Source organism: Protopterus annectens, chromosome 10.part0 (assembly GCF_019279795.1).
Source record: "Protopterus annectens isolate FY-2018-M chromosome 10.part0, PAN1.0, whole genome shotgun sequence".
Taxonomy (NCBI): Eukaryota; Metazoa; Chordata; order Ceratodontiformes; family Protopteridae; genus Protopterus; species Protopterus annectens.
The window spans coordinates 1,421,317,240-1,421,331,017 of NC_056744.1; the positions used below are offsets into that span (position 1 = coordinate 1,421,317,240).

At 39.5% G+C, this 13,778-nt stretch overlaps 1 protein-coding gene across 3 annotated transcripts in view; it reads left to right on the plus strand.

Annotated features, from left to right (window-relative positions):
* VAV3 (vav guanine nucleotide exchange factor 3) overlaps window positions 1-13,778 on the plus strand; it is a 2,320,370-nt gene that overhangs the window by 648,407 nt on the left and 1,658,185 nt on the right. For all 3 annotated transcript variants that reach the window (XM_044086042.1, XM_044086044.1, XM_044086043.1), the window contains exon 2: window positions 11,811-11,927. In XM_044086042.1, coding sequence (XP_043941977.1) covers window positions 11,811-11,927 — 117 coding nt within the window. The remainder of the gene's footprint in view (window positions 1-11,810; window positions 11,928-13,778) is intronic.

Here is a 13,778-nt window from a genome sequence, read left to right on the forward strand (position 1 = left end):
AATTGAATTTACTGGCTTACTCTTGCTAGCATATATTACTTGTGCTTTAATTATATTGACTGTCTTACTTTTGTTGTCACATATTTATATTTTAATTTTATTTACTGGCTTACTCTTGTTATCACATATTACTTATATTTAATTATATTTACTGGCTTACTTATGTTATAACATATTACTTAAGTTTGATTATATTTACTGGCTTACTCTTGTTATCACATATTACTTATGGTTAATTGTATTTACTGGCTTACTCTTCTTCTTCTTCTCTTTCGACTGTTCCAGTTAGGGGTCACCACAGCGGATAATCTGTTTCCATTTCTTCCTGTCCTCTATATCTTGCTCTGTCACACCAACCACCTGCATATCCTCTCTCACCATTTCCATAAACCTTATCTTAGGCCTTCCTCTTTTCCTCTTACCTGTCATCTCCATACTTAGCATCCTTTTCTCAATATATCCAGCATCCCTCCTCAGCACATGCCCAAACCAATGCAATCTCGCCTCTCTGACTTTGTCGACAAACCGTCCAACCAGAGCTGACCATCTAATATATTGATTCCTAATCCTGTCCATCATTGTCACATCCAGTGCAAATCTTAACATCTTTAACTCTGCCACTTCCAGATCTGACTCCTGCCTTTTTGTCAATGCCACTGTCTCCAACCCATACAACATAGCTGGTCTCACTACCCTCTTGTAGACCTTCCCTTTCACTCTTACTGGTACCTGTCTGTCACAAATCACTCCTGACACTCTTCTCCTCCCATTGCACCCTGCCTGTACTGTCTTCTTCACCTCTCTTCCACACTCACCATTACTCTGAACTGTTGATCCCAAGTATTTAAACTCATCCACCTTATCAGTTCTACTCCCTGCATCCTCACCATTCCTCTATCCTCCCTCTCATTCACATACATATATTCTGTCTTAGTTCTGCTGACCTTCATTCCTCTCCTCTCTAGAGCATATCTCTCCAGGGTCTCCTCAACCTGGTCCCTACTCTCACTACAGATCACAATGTCATCTGTAAACATCATAGTCCATGGGGCCTCCTGTCTGATCTTGTCTGTCAACCTGTCCATTACCATTGCAAATAAGAAAGGGGTCAGAGCTGATCCTTGATGTAATCCCACCTCCACCTTAAACGCATCTGTCACTCCCACTGCAGACTTCACAGCTGTCACACTACCCTCGTACATATCCTGTACCACACTTATATACTTCTCTGCCACTCCTGACTTCCTCATACAGTACTACAACTCCTCTCTAGGCACCCGATCATATGCTTTCTCCAACTCCACAAAGACACAATGCAACTCCTTCTGACTTTCTCTATATTTTTCCATCAACACTCTCAGAGCAGACATCACATCTGTAGTGCTCTTTCCCAGCATGAAACTGCTGATCATTAATCATCACCTCTCTTGGGAGGTTGGCATAATGGTTAAGGCGTTCACCTCACAGACACAAGGTGCAGGGTTTGATTCTCACATGGGGTAGCTGACTAGGCTTAAAATAGCCCACAAGGGCAGTTAGCCTAGTACAAGTCTATGAACCTATGAACCTAGCTTCCACTACTCTTTCCCATAACTTCAAGCTGTGAATGATCAGTTTTATCTCTCTGTAGTTACTACAGCTCTGCACATCACCCTTATCCATAAAAATAGGTACCAAAACACTTTTTCTCCACTCCTCAGGCATCCTCTGACTTTCCATGATTTCATTAAACAATCTGGTTAAAAACTCCACTGCCATTTCTCCTAAGCACTTCCATGCTTCCACAGGTATGTCATCTGGACCAACAGCCTTTCCATTCTTCATCGTCTTCGTAGCTGTCCTTACTTCCTCATTGCTACTCTGTTTCACTTCCTGATTCACTATCCCCACATCATCCAACCTTCTCTCTCTCTCATTCTCTTCATTCATCAGCCCCTCAAAGTACTCCTTCCATCTCTTCAACACATTCTCTTCACTAGTGAGTATGTTTCCCTCATTATCCTTTATCACCCTTACCTACTGCACATCTTTCCCAGCTTTATCCATCTGTCTAGCCAATCGATACAGGTCCTTTTCTCCCTCTTTAGTGTCCATCCTTTCATACAACTCTCCATATGCCTTATCCTTAGCCGTCGCCACCCCTCTCTTTGCCATGCTCCTCATCTCCTTATACTCCTGTCTACTTTCTTCATCTCTCTGACAATCCCACTTCTTCGCCAGCCTCATCCTCTGTATACTCTCCTGTACTTCCTCATTCCACCACCAGGTCTTCTTGTCCTCCTTCCTCTGCCCAGATGTCACATCAAACATCTTTCTAGCTGTCTCCCTTACCATCTCTGCTGTAGTTATCCAGCCATTCGGTAACACTTCACTGCCCCCCAGTGCCTGTTTTAACTCTTCCCTGAACTCCACCTCACAATCATCCTTTTTCAACTTACTCCATTTGATCCTTGGCACTGCTCTCACACTTGTCCTCCACTTCTTGATCACCAACGTCATCCTACAGACCACCATTCTATGCTGCCTAACTACACTTTCCACTGTCACCACTTTACAGTTTCCAATCTCCTTCAGACTGGCCCTCCTGCATAGGATATAATCCACCTGTTTGCATCTTCCTTACTTACTTAAGTACTACTTACATAGTTATTTAGTTACGTAAGTTATTAAGTACTTTCCTTACTGACTTACTGTTGTTTGCACATATTATTTATGGTTTAATTATATTTGCTGGCTTACTCTTGTCACATATTACTTATTCAAACTCCAAAGTGAGTTCAGGCTCTTGCCATTTTACTGTATTTTATTCACTCTAGAGTAAAAACTGTGGTTATATTAACCTCCAGCTATGAATATAATAATGATACAACTGGTTGCTCGTATATGTGAATTTTATTTCGGGTTCTTCTGAATATATTGAGTACTCCACTTGGGCATTGTCCCTTTGCCTTACTTGTGAGGAAGACAGCCTGGAAGTATTGTCTGAAATCTATTGCAAGAGCTTTATGGAGACAAACACAAATATATTGTGTGTAATGCCTAGAAGATTCGGTCTAAATATATGGCCTCAAAAGCACCTGGGACAACGAAGCACCGATCTGGCAAATGTGAAATTCATGGATTAAAATGAAAACTTGAAGAAAATGACAGCAGAGCAGCAGTAGCTCAACAGCCCTTACCAATATTTCAGGAGAGCAAAGAAGAGTCGTTGTGACATTGGTAAATACCAAGTAGTTAAGCACAAAGTACTTCACTCTACTACCAACAGATACCAAGTCTTACACCTCCTTGGGTTTAGATCCTGCTGCCAAGTGGTAAAGTGCAGCAAACTAGGAACATCTGAGAAGGCTGCAGTAAAGATTTTGAAAAAACAGGCATCCTACAACAGTGAGGGCATGACTGAGATTAGCATCCTGGCCCGACTACATGCAGCCAATGCACATGAATCCAAATGTATCATGACTTATGAGACCTTCTGGCACAAGGAGCACATCTGCCTTATGTTTGAGCTGCTACAGAAGATCTTCGTGACTTTTTATTAGAGCATGAAATCAGCCAGCTGCCACTGAAGCACATTAGAGTGATCATTCAGCAACTTCCTGTGGCACTTAGGAAACTCAAAAGCCTTGGTATTATCCACGCGGACCTAAAACCTGAAAACATCATGATGGTGGATCCTATAAATCAAAAATTTAGGATCACATGGATCATCTTTGGTCTTGCTTACTATTATACTGAAGCACAGTATCCAACCAATATCCAGACTATATGCTACAGATTCCCTCTGTCACAGACTCAATGCCTCTTCTGGGAATGAAGATAAAGATAGAGCCTCTGGTGATGGACATATGGCAGAAGGTGTCCAGAAATTAGCATTTTCACAAATTACAGGAAACTGCAACTATCTCCTAGTTCTTCTCAGTTTAACAAAGCAAAGGGAGCCAGAGATGTGGAGTATTCGGAAGTTTGAGATATTGTGATGTTTTGTATTTCTACCATTCTCTGCATAGAGCATATGCACACGTTTGTGGAGCAACAGAGACAGTGAGAGCAGCAGATGGTGTGAATCTACATAACGGAGCAGGAAGAGGCCAGGAAGCGGAGAAGTGTGTTTGCTTTAAGAGAATGCTAGTTTGGTGGATTTAGCAGTTTTATGAATGACAGACTGGGAAGGGACTTTGCCGAATTCTAGCACTGGTCATATGGACTCTTTTGTCCCCAGAGACTGTTTTTTCTCTGGTGACCCAAGCGGGACAGTCTGATAGATTTTTCACAGCTGCCATCAGTTAGTGGACAGCAGTGATGCTAATCTGTAGTGGAAGCATACCCTAGGTATGCTGCACTTGTTATATGCTGTACAAAAGCAACAAACAGGATTCGTGCCCGCACAAGTAAGAAATAAACCAAAGTGCAACAACAGCTGTTTTATATGTTGTATAAGTTAGTTATTTAACTGTATCTGAGTAGATTTATCAGTAGTATAAGAAACCCTATTACTGTATGCATTTACTGTCTTATCTATTTTGACATTGAAATATTTATTTTAATTGTATTCTGCCTGACGTTGTTATTATATAACTTAAAAGATTTTGTTTATACTGCATGTAATTAAAATTAAATCACACTCTCACTCCATCAAACCCAAAACACCCTTTATTCTAACCACAAAACTTCATATAACTCCTCTCCTTCTACAACCATTCACAGCCCTCTAACACAGAGAACTCAATTACCATGTTACCAACACCACTCTCCCACAACCATATCATCCCATTACTCTGGCCTTCTCTATCCATCTGTCTTTACTTTATCTCCATCATTACCACTTATCACCACCCACAACACCATGTACTGTATCAAATCACCCACCCTACCATACACCACAAACAATCCGTCCACTTATCACCACCCACTTAACACCATGTACTGTATCAAATCACCCACCCTACCATACACCACAAACAATCCCTCCACTTATCACCACCCACGCAACACCATGTACTGTATCAAATCACCCACCCTATCATACACCACAAACAATCCCTCCATACCTGCAAACACACAACTAATTATCTATTACCCTTTAATCTTACAACTCACCTCTCCTATCCATTATACCTCACAATCTAACAAACACCTTAGCCTCAAATACCACTTCCTAACTATATTCTATGTTAAAACCATCACCAGCATTGCAGCTCAACTACTGTTAGGAAGTGATATTCACCCCAACCCTGGCCCAACAAACAACACCCATACCACACCTGACCCCAATCTCCCATTTAAACACAAATCCACTGATATACTCATACTAAACCTAAACATTCGCAGTATCATAAATAAAATAGTACAGTTACATGGAACCATCTCTGTATATAACCCAGATATTATAGTGATTACAGAAACATGGCTTAAACCCCACATTAAAGATAACTTCATATCTGGCATTGCCCTTCTTTACAAATCCAATTTAAAAGTTCAGCTACTTCAAATAGAAACCCCAGATTTCACCACTGCCGAGACCCTATTCACCAAAATCCTACTAAATCAATACAAACAACTAAACCTACTCAGCATTTATATACCATCAGGAGACAACATTAAGACACTAGAATCTATACTCCACATTCCCTGTCCCAAGTAACTGTACTCTTAGGTGATGTCAACATAGACTGGAACACCATACACTCACCCATAGCCACCAACCACATAAACCTATATAATTTTGTACAACTCATACACTCACCCACAAGAATTGACAAAACCACCAAACTTTAATCCACCTTAGACTGGATCCTGACTAACCAGCCCAATACTGACCACCTATCCGGGATACTGCCTGATTCCCTCAGTGACCATAACCCAACCTTTCTCCTTCGGCACAAACTAAAATCTACCAACACCCCCACTCTCTTACAAATCCGCTCCCACAAAAACTTCTCCCCAGTACAATTCTCAGAAGCCCTAACATCCTGTGACTGGGCTCCTATAAAAACCCTCCCTGGATATTGCAGTAGAATATTTTAATGCCAAGTTCCTAGGGATTTTAAACCAACTAGCCTCACTGAAAACAATAAGATTGCGAAGTAACTCTGCTCCCTGGTTAAACAAAGCCACAAAAATCTTACTCAAGATTAGAGACAAAGTTTGGTTAACTTGGCAAAAATTCAAAACTCGTGAAACTAAACAAAGCTTTGCTGAGCTCAGAAATAAAGCAAAAAAACAGGTCAGGTTGGACAAGATAAACCACTATATTTCCCTACAAAGGAAACATAACAACAACCCACAGAATTTCTGGGCTGCAGTGAACAACATCCTCCAGCCTGGAAAAGTCACCACACCACCCCCAGATATCAAAGATATTGATTCACATATAGCCTCTAGTTTCAATAACTATTTTACCTCTTCAGTACTGAACCTGGTAAGTGCAATATCACCCAGAACCCAACCTCAAACCTTAAACTACCAGACTAACTCCACCCCCTTCACACTCAGCCCGGTACCAACATCTACTATTCAAAATCTCTTAGCTAAACTCAAACCTACCACCCTAGCTGCCAACAGTCTTCCAACTAAATATCTACAAATTGCATCCAAGGCCATCGCCTACCCCGTCTCCCTACTTATTAACAGATCTATCGCCCTGCATACTATTCCTTCATTATGGAAAACCTCATATATCATCCCCCTCCACAAGGGAGGTCCATCTACTGACCTCTCCAACTACCGTCCCATTGCAATCCTATCACCTCTCTCAAAAATTCTAGAAAAATGTATCCACCACTAACTCCTTACCCACCTGCTAACCAACAACCTTCTAACTAAAACCCAACATGGATTCAGACCTTCCCATAACACCAACACTGCCCTAATTAACTTTTCCAATACCATAAACTCGCACAGGAACCAAGGAAAGCTGGTCTCTGCCACCTTCTTAGACCTATCCAAGGCATTTGATACAGTTTCCCATAACAAACTCCCCACCTGTCTAGCAGAACTCAACCTTGATGATTCCACTCTACAATGGTTTAACAGTTACCTAAATAACCGGTCACAATCTGTCAAATGGGGTAACTCCCTATCCCCCCACTCCCTGTCACATGTGGTGTCCCACAAGGTTCAATCCTTGGCCCTCTTCTCTTCAACATATTTGCAAATAATCTCCACCGAGCTACCACTAAATCCAACATTGTCCAGTATGAGGATGACACTACCCTAATCTGCTCAGCAGCAAACATCCAAGTACTTCAAAGTAAAGCCCAAGAATCCTTCACTGAGGGAGAGAACTGGCTAAACAACTATCAACTAATACTAATCCCCAAAAAAAGCACAGCTAATACTATTCCACCCAACCAAACACTGCAACGCCACCTTTACCATCATGTCTACCAATGGCATCCTCATCACTCCAGTAACTGAGGCTAATCTGTTAAGCATCACTATTGATCATCAACTTAAATACAACAAGCACATATCCCAGACTATCTCTAAAGTCCATAAAAAACTAGGTTGCCTATATCGTTGCAAACTATTCCTAACCTCTGGGACTAAAACAACAATAGCCAGAACTCATCTCTTATCAACACTACTTTACGCCTCTCCAGTTCTCACCAATATTAACAAAACCAACCTGAACAAGCTCTCTACATGCTACAATAAAATAGCTAGGTTCGCTGCCAATAATAGATCACATTCCCACCATTGCCTATCCCTAACTAAACTGCACTGTTTAGAATTTCCAAAACTCCTACGCTACCACCAACTGATCATAGCCCATCAAATGCTCTTCCATCTGGGGAAGTGCCCTGCCCTTGCCAACATGCTAAACTTTCACAACCCTAAAAGAGAGCTACGTTCATGTATCAAAAACCTGACTGAAGTTAATCCACGCAATAACAGTTCTGGGGAGGCCTTATTCTCCCATGATGTTGCCAAAGCATGGAACACCCTCCCACCTGAACTCAGGCTACAAAGTCACACAGGCACCTTCAAAGGCCTTCTTAAATTACATCTCAATACTAACCCTCTCTGCAACTGCAAAGATCCCCCTTGAAGACCCACTTTTCCATATGTAAGTGACCCATTGAAGCCTTTAATGCACACACTATACTCTCACCTGAAATGCACTTTTTGTACATATTGTAAATAATGGTACTACTCACGAGTATCTTATTGTTCTACATCATTGTTTTTTGTACTTCATTGTTTCTCTTATCTTGTATGCCAGTTTCATTGTTATCTAAAGCATGTATGTACACTGGTATTTCTTTGGAGCTTTTCTCCCAGGACTCCACTGAAAAAGGACACATGATGTCCAGTTGGACTTATCCTGGTAAAATAAATGTTAAATAAATAATAAATAAATATTTTAATAGTATGCTGCTTACAGTTTATTGTTGTAATGTGTTTTGAAAAACTGTTGCATTGTATTACTCTAAGCCAGAATCATATTAGCTAATTTGTAACACAAAAGAGTATGTCACTTTTATAGTTTTTGTTTTAAAATTGACCTTGATATTTTCTTGATTTTTTTTAGTTGTTATATGCTGCATTTTAAATAATTTAGGAACCTTGTAAATATTTCCCATAACACCCTTCTTATCTTTTGTCTCTCATCTTTTTTTCAGACTGTATCCTCCAGTTTTCATATTTTTCAATTGGATTCTTCTTCAGTGTTATCTGATTGTTGTATTAATTATTTACCCAGTGCTGCTAAGTTTAGGCTGTACGCCATCCAACAGTACAGTATGAGCCACTTACTCTGTAAGATGCAGTTGACAGTTAAGGTAGAAAGTTTATAATTTTGTAAAATTATTAGTTTAAGACATAATTTAATCACAAACATACCTAGATTCAGAAACTTAGTGAAAGACTTGTTGGGAATGGATCAGGTCAAGTACCCATATTCCTAACACCATGTTGAGCTAGTTGTTAGGTGTATGCAGTCTATGTTTTATTGTCGTTTTTGTAAACTTATAATGCTAGGAGCAATTCTGCTTGCAGGATGCATATTATTTTAGTCCTTGTAATAAGAGGTATGTTAGTACACAATTTTATGTATTTAAAAAGATAAACTATGAGTTTTGCTATGGCATGGAAAAGGCATTCCAGGTAAGTGGAAGCTGATTGTTACCATATAGAGTGACTGCTTGTTTTTACTTTTGGTAAGAATGTGTGGGGTCTGATTAATTGAAGAGAGTCAATAAGAGGTAGATATTGAGGATAGCTGCATTCCTACAGCTGGGGAACTAGACGAGAAAAAGTGTGAGTTTGTGAATAGGTTACTGATCTGAATAGACAGTGTGTTCATAGGTGAGTACTAGGCTAATGGCCCTGGAGCCTTTACAAGCCTAGCCCATAGATGTGCCTTGGCATCGTGCCTCCCAACGGTAGTTCCCAGTGCCTCTTTCAAGTAGAGCCACTGGATTGATCCCTGTGGTGAACATTTTACTTCCCATCCACTCATCAAGATTTCTCTTGAAGAGGGCCAGTGAAGTGCTCTGCTTGACATGTATTGGAAGTCTATTCCAGAGCATGCGCAGTCTCTGGGTTATGAACCTGTCCCTCCAGCATATTCTATTGATTGGGGTAATGAGGTTGAGGTCTCTGGAGTGTGTGGTGCGAAGGGATTGGGATTTCTTTAGATGTAGCATATCTAACAGAGCTGGGTCAGACACGGCTTTGTAAGTCAAGCAGAGATCAGCTCTTAGTACATGATATGAGACAGAGAATAGCTGGAGTTTTTTTTAATCTGTCATGTAGGACATGTGTTTATAGCCTAGGATCTTCTTTGTGAGGTACTTTTGTGGCTTTCCAGCTGTTGCATATGTCTGGTGAGGTACATGCCAAATGAGGCATTATACTAGATGACTGGCCTAATGAGGGAAGAGTAGAGAGGGAGATGATGACCTCTTTCTTCCTGGATGCAAAGGAATTTATTTCTATATATTTAAAATACATTTTGTTAAGGAACTGCATTTATTTTCCCCCTTTGGCATGCATATGCTGCCTGTGTGGTTGTAAAGTATTTTTTTATTATTATTTTTAGAAGATACTTGCTAATTTTGCTCATCATAAAATAATTATCTCTGAGAATAGGAATGTAGTACTAAATGTAGTAGAAGAAAGAACTGAATTCTACATTTTAATTCATTGTTTGCAATATTCCATGTAAGAATTATTCAACACGAGACACAATATTTGTTACTCAACATAAAACATGTACTTTATTTTTGTCACCAACAATTTTTAATCTTGAGTTGATGTTTATGTTCTTCCTGAACAATCCATTGAATATTGCATAAATCATTCAGCATTTTTTTTAACTTTAATTCTACTCATGCATCTTTAAAGAAGCTAAACAAATCATTTTAGTTTATACTATTATAGTATTTTTAATTGCATTTTAAACAGCTTTAAAAGGAAGATGTAGATGGTAATCAGACTGCATTTAATATTAGATAGGTATTCTTCGAATGCACATTAAGAGGTGAAATTATTATTGAGAGTTCCCACATTAAAAAGAGAGGTGTTAAACTAAAAGAAAATGAAATTTAACTGCTAGAAAATGATTCCAAACTGTTTCATTTGCGTAGAAACAATAGAGTCAGTGTTTTACAATCTAAGTACTTAAATTGATTTCAGATTTTCCTGCTGTGAAGCAAGCTAAGTTGGTACTACTACTGATGGAATATGCTAAGATGGGTTTTGCGTATTTTGTAAAACAGGAACATTTATCTTGGCTTGTGGATTCAGTCTCTGTTGATGATATTAATTTTAATGACAACAATCAAGTCAGCTGATACCCTGTATCACCATTCTTGCTTTAATACATGCTTAGTCTTTGTTTATGGATATGGCGTACAATTTGAGGGTGATATTATACAGTGAGCTAAGATTTAATGTTCATATATCAGGAGAAGTGAAATTCATTTTCAGCAGTTTAGGAATAGCCTTGAATATAAGAGGATGATTTATTAGTAGGGTGTGCCCCACTCCCTCCCATTTCTGCTGCATGTCTCTGTTTTGCAGTGTGGTTAACTGTAATAATCAGTGTTTAGGGCTTATGATGGCAAATGTCATCCCTTCTCATGTAGAATAATGTAGGCGGTGAGTTAACCCTGAAAATTACATTAACATAGATTATCTACATAGCATGGGTACTAAAAGGTCAAATAGTTTTCAGAAGTGTAATATTTAATGTAACACTTACAGGCCAAATGAACATGCCTCATTTAGGAGCGATATTACCTCAAGCACCTGCTTTGATTTTCCTATGCCTCCTTTAGGACCCATATACCCGAAACACCTAGTTTGATTTTACTGCAAGTATTTTGCTAGTTTTGGCAGACTAGGGCATTTCCTGTTTCCAAGAAAGAGGCTGTACTTTGTTGGCATTCTATGGTTTGCTGTTGCTAGGCAGTTCCGTCAGATGTTTTGCTTCAACAAATAAGAGACAGCAGTAGAGCCAAGGCGTTATGGCTTCAGCTTCCAACCTATCCTTTTCTTTGGGAACACGGTTACTGCCAGCTTGTCAGTTGCATGTTTTATATTTTCACTTGTAATGGTTAGAATTTGTTAGACCCCCTTGTACTCTTGTGGCAGTGTAGTTATTATGAGCACACATACTTTATGAGCTTGAACTTCAGTGCAGCTTGTAATATAATTTCTATGACCAGGTTTGATTAGGCTTTGTTACTTTGTAGACCTGCAAGTTAATTATTATGTTTTGTTTTTAAAGATGCTGTTATGAAGACTTATATAACTACTTATGCCATTACATTGATGTAAGCTATCTTGGATTTTTGCAGTTTCTCTGTCTGAAGAACATTAGGACTTTCTTAACAGCATGCTGTGAAACATTTGGAATGAAGAAAAGTGATCTATTTGATGCTTTTGATTTGTTTGATGTTCGCGATTTTGCAAAGGTAAGAAACTCAGATATTGTCAGTTTCTTGCTGTATATGTTGATAGTAAATATAAAATGGATACTATCATCAGATATTTAAGAAACAGTGCATTTTAAATGTATCACCTAATGAGTCAAATTTCTGTTGATGCATACAAGTTATAACTAAATGTGTATTGAATTTGCTGTCGTCACATGCCATTATTATTATTGTTTATGATAATGATTATTATTCTTAAACCTGTCTCTGTGACACAGAAGGATAGAACCCTGACTATGACCCAGAAGTTGTAAGTTCAGTTACTGGCTAAGGGTGCTGGAAGAGCAGATTTTAGAATCAGAAAATGCATGTCATTTTTGGGCTTGCCAGCCTGGGGGAGAGAAATTATGTGTATGGCTTTGCAGTGTTGGCTCTGAAGCTACAGAGATAGGCAGAGGCCAGTTTGAATGGTAAGACCATGATTGTGGGAGAGGACTGAGTATGTCCAAGTAGCTGTCACAGGACATGTGTGGGATTATGCATGCTTCTGCTTGGGAAGTGCTGGCAGCTTCATTGTGATATGGGTGTTTATCTCACCAACAATGGGTTGAACTTAAGGATTTATTGCAATAATCCCTTCATAGCTGCCTTACTGACAGCCACACCATCGGCTGCTCACACCTGATGAGAAAATGAGTGGACTCCAGTGGCTATAGACAGAGAGGGTAATGTTAAATTAATGGACTCCAGGGCTGTAGACTGAGAGGGTAATGTTAAATGAATGGACTCCAGTGGCTATAGACTGAGAGGGTAATGTTAAATGAATGGACTCCAGGGCTGTAGACTGAGAGGGTAATGTTCAATGAATGGACTCCAGGGCTGTAGACTGAGAGGATAATGTTAAATGAATGGACTCCAGGGCTGTAGACTGAGAGGGTATTGTTAAATGAATGGACTCCAGGGCTGTAGACTGAGAGGGTAATGTTAAATGAATGGACTCCAGGGCTGTAGACTGAGAGGGTAATGTTAAATGAATGGACTCCAGGGCTGTAGACTGAGAGGGTAATGTTAAATGAATGGACTCCAGGGCTGTAGACTGAGAGGGTAATGTTAAATGAATGGACACCAGGGCTGTAGACTGAGAGGGTAATGTTAAATGAATGGACTCCAGGGCTGTAGACTGAGAGGGTAATGCTAAATGAATGGACTCCAGGGCTGTAGACTGAGAGGGTAATGTTAAATGAATGGACTCCAGGGCTGTAAACTGAGAGGGTAATGTTAAATGAATGGACTCCAGGGCTGTAGACTGAGAGGGTAATGTTTGGGCACCAGAGCTCTTACACTAGTGAGGAATGAATGAGAGGCTGTGACAGAGACTCGAGGGCTGAAATTCACAAGGGGAGAAAAATCATGTAGGAAATAAAGTAATTATTATTGTTATCATACATTCATCACATCATTCTTAAAGGCTTTATCTTTATTGTGTCTAGTATCATCCTTCACTTCAGGATATTTTACCTCCTTCATTAAAGAACATATTGTGACATACATAGCTTTTAAGGAAATCCAGTCTGTGCTAGATATATAAGAATGCCATTGCATAAATGGATTATGATGATTTATCATGGTAATTTTTCTGTTACCTTGTTCTTTTTTCTACTGAAAAGTAAGAGCAGTGTTCCTAAGAGGGACACAAGCAAGAAATGGATTCTTAAATGATAGGTTGTATACTAATATTCACTATGGTGGAGCTTTCCAAAAGGAAATCTGCAGACATGTGAAGTGAGCATGCAAAGTAAGACCCTTCAGTTGTGTGAAGAGCTAACTTGGACTTTTACATTGTTGACCTTTTGTGGTCCACGTTATTGATGGCGACATTCAGGTGTTTTA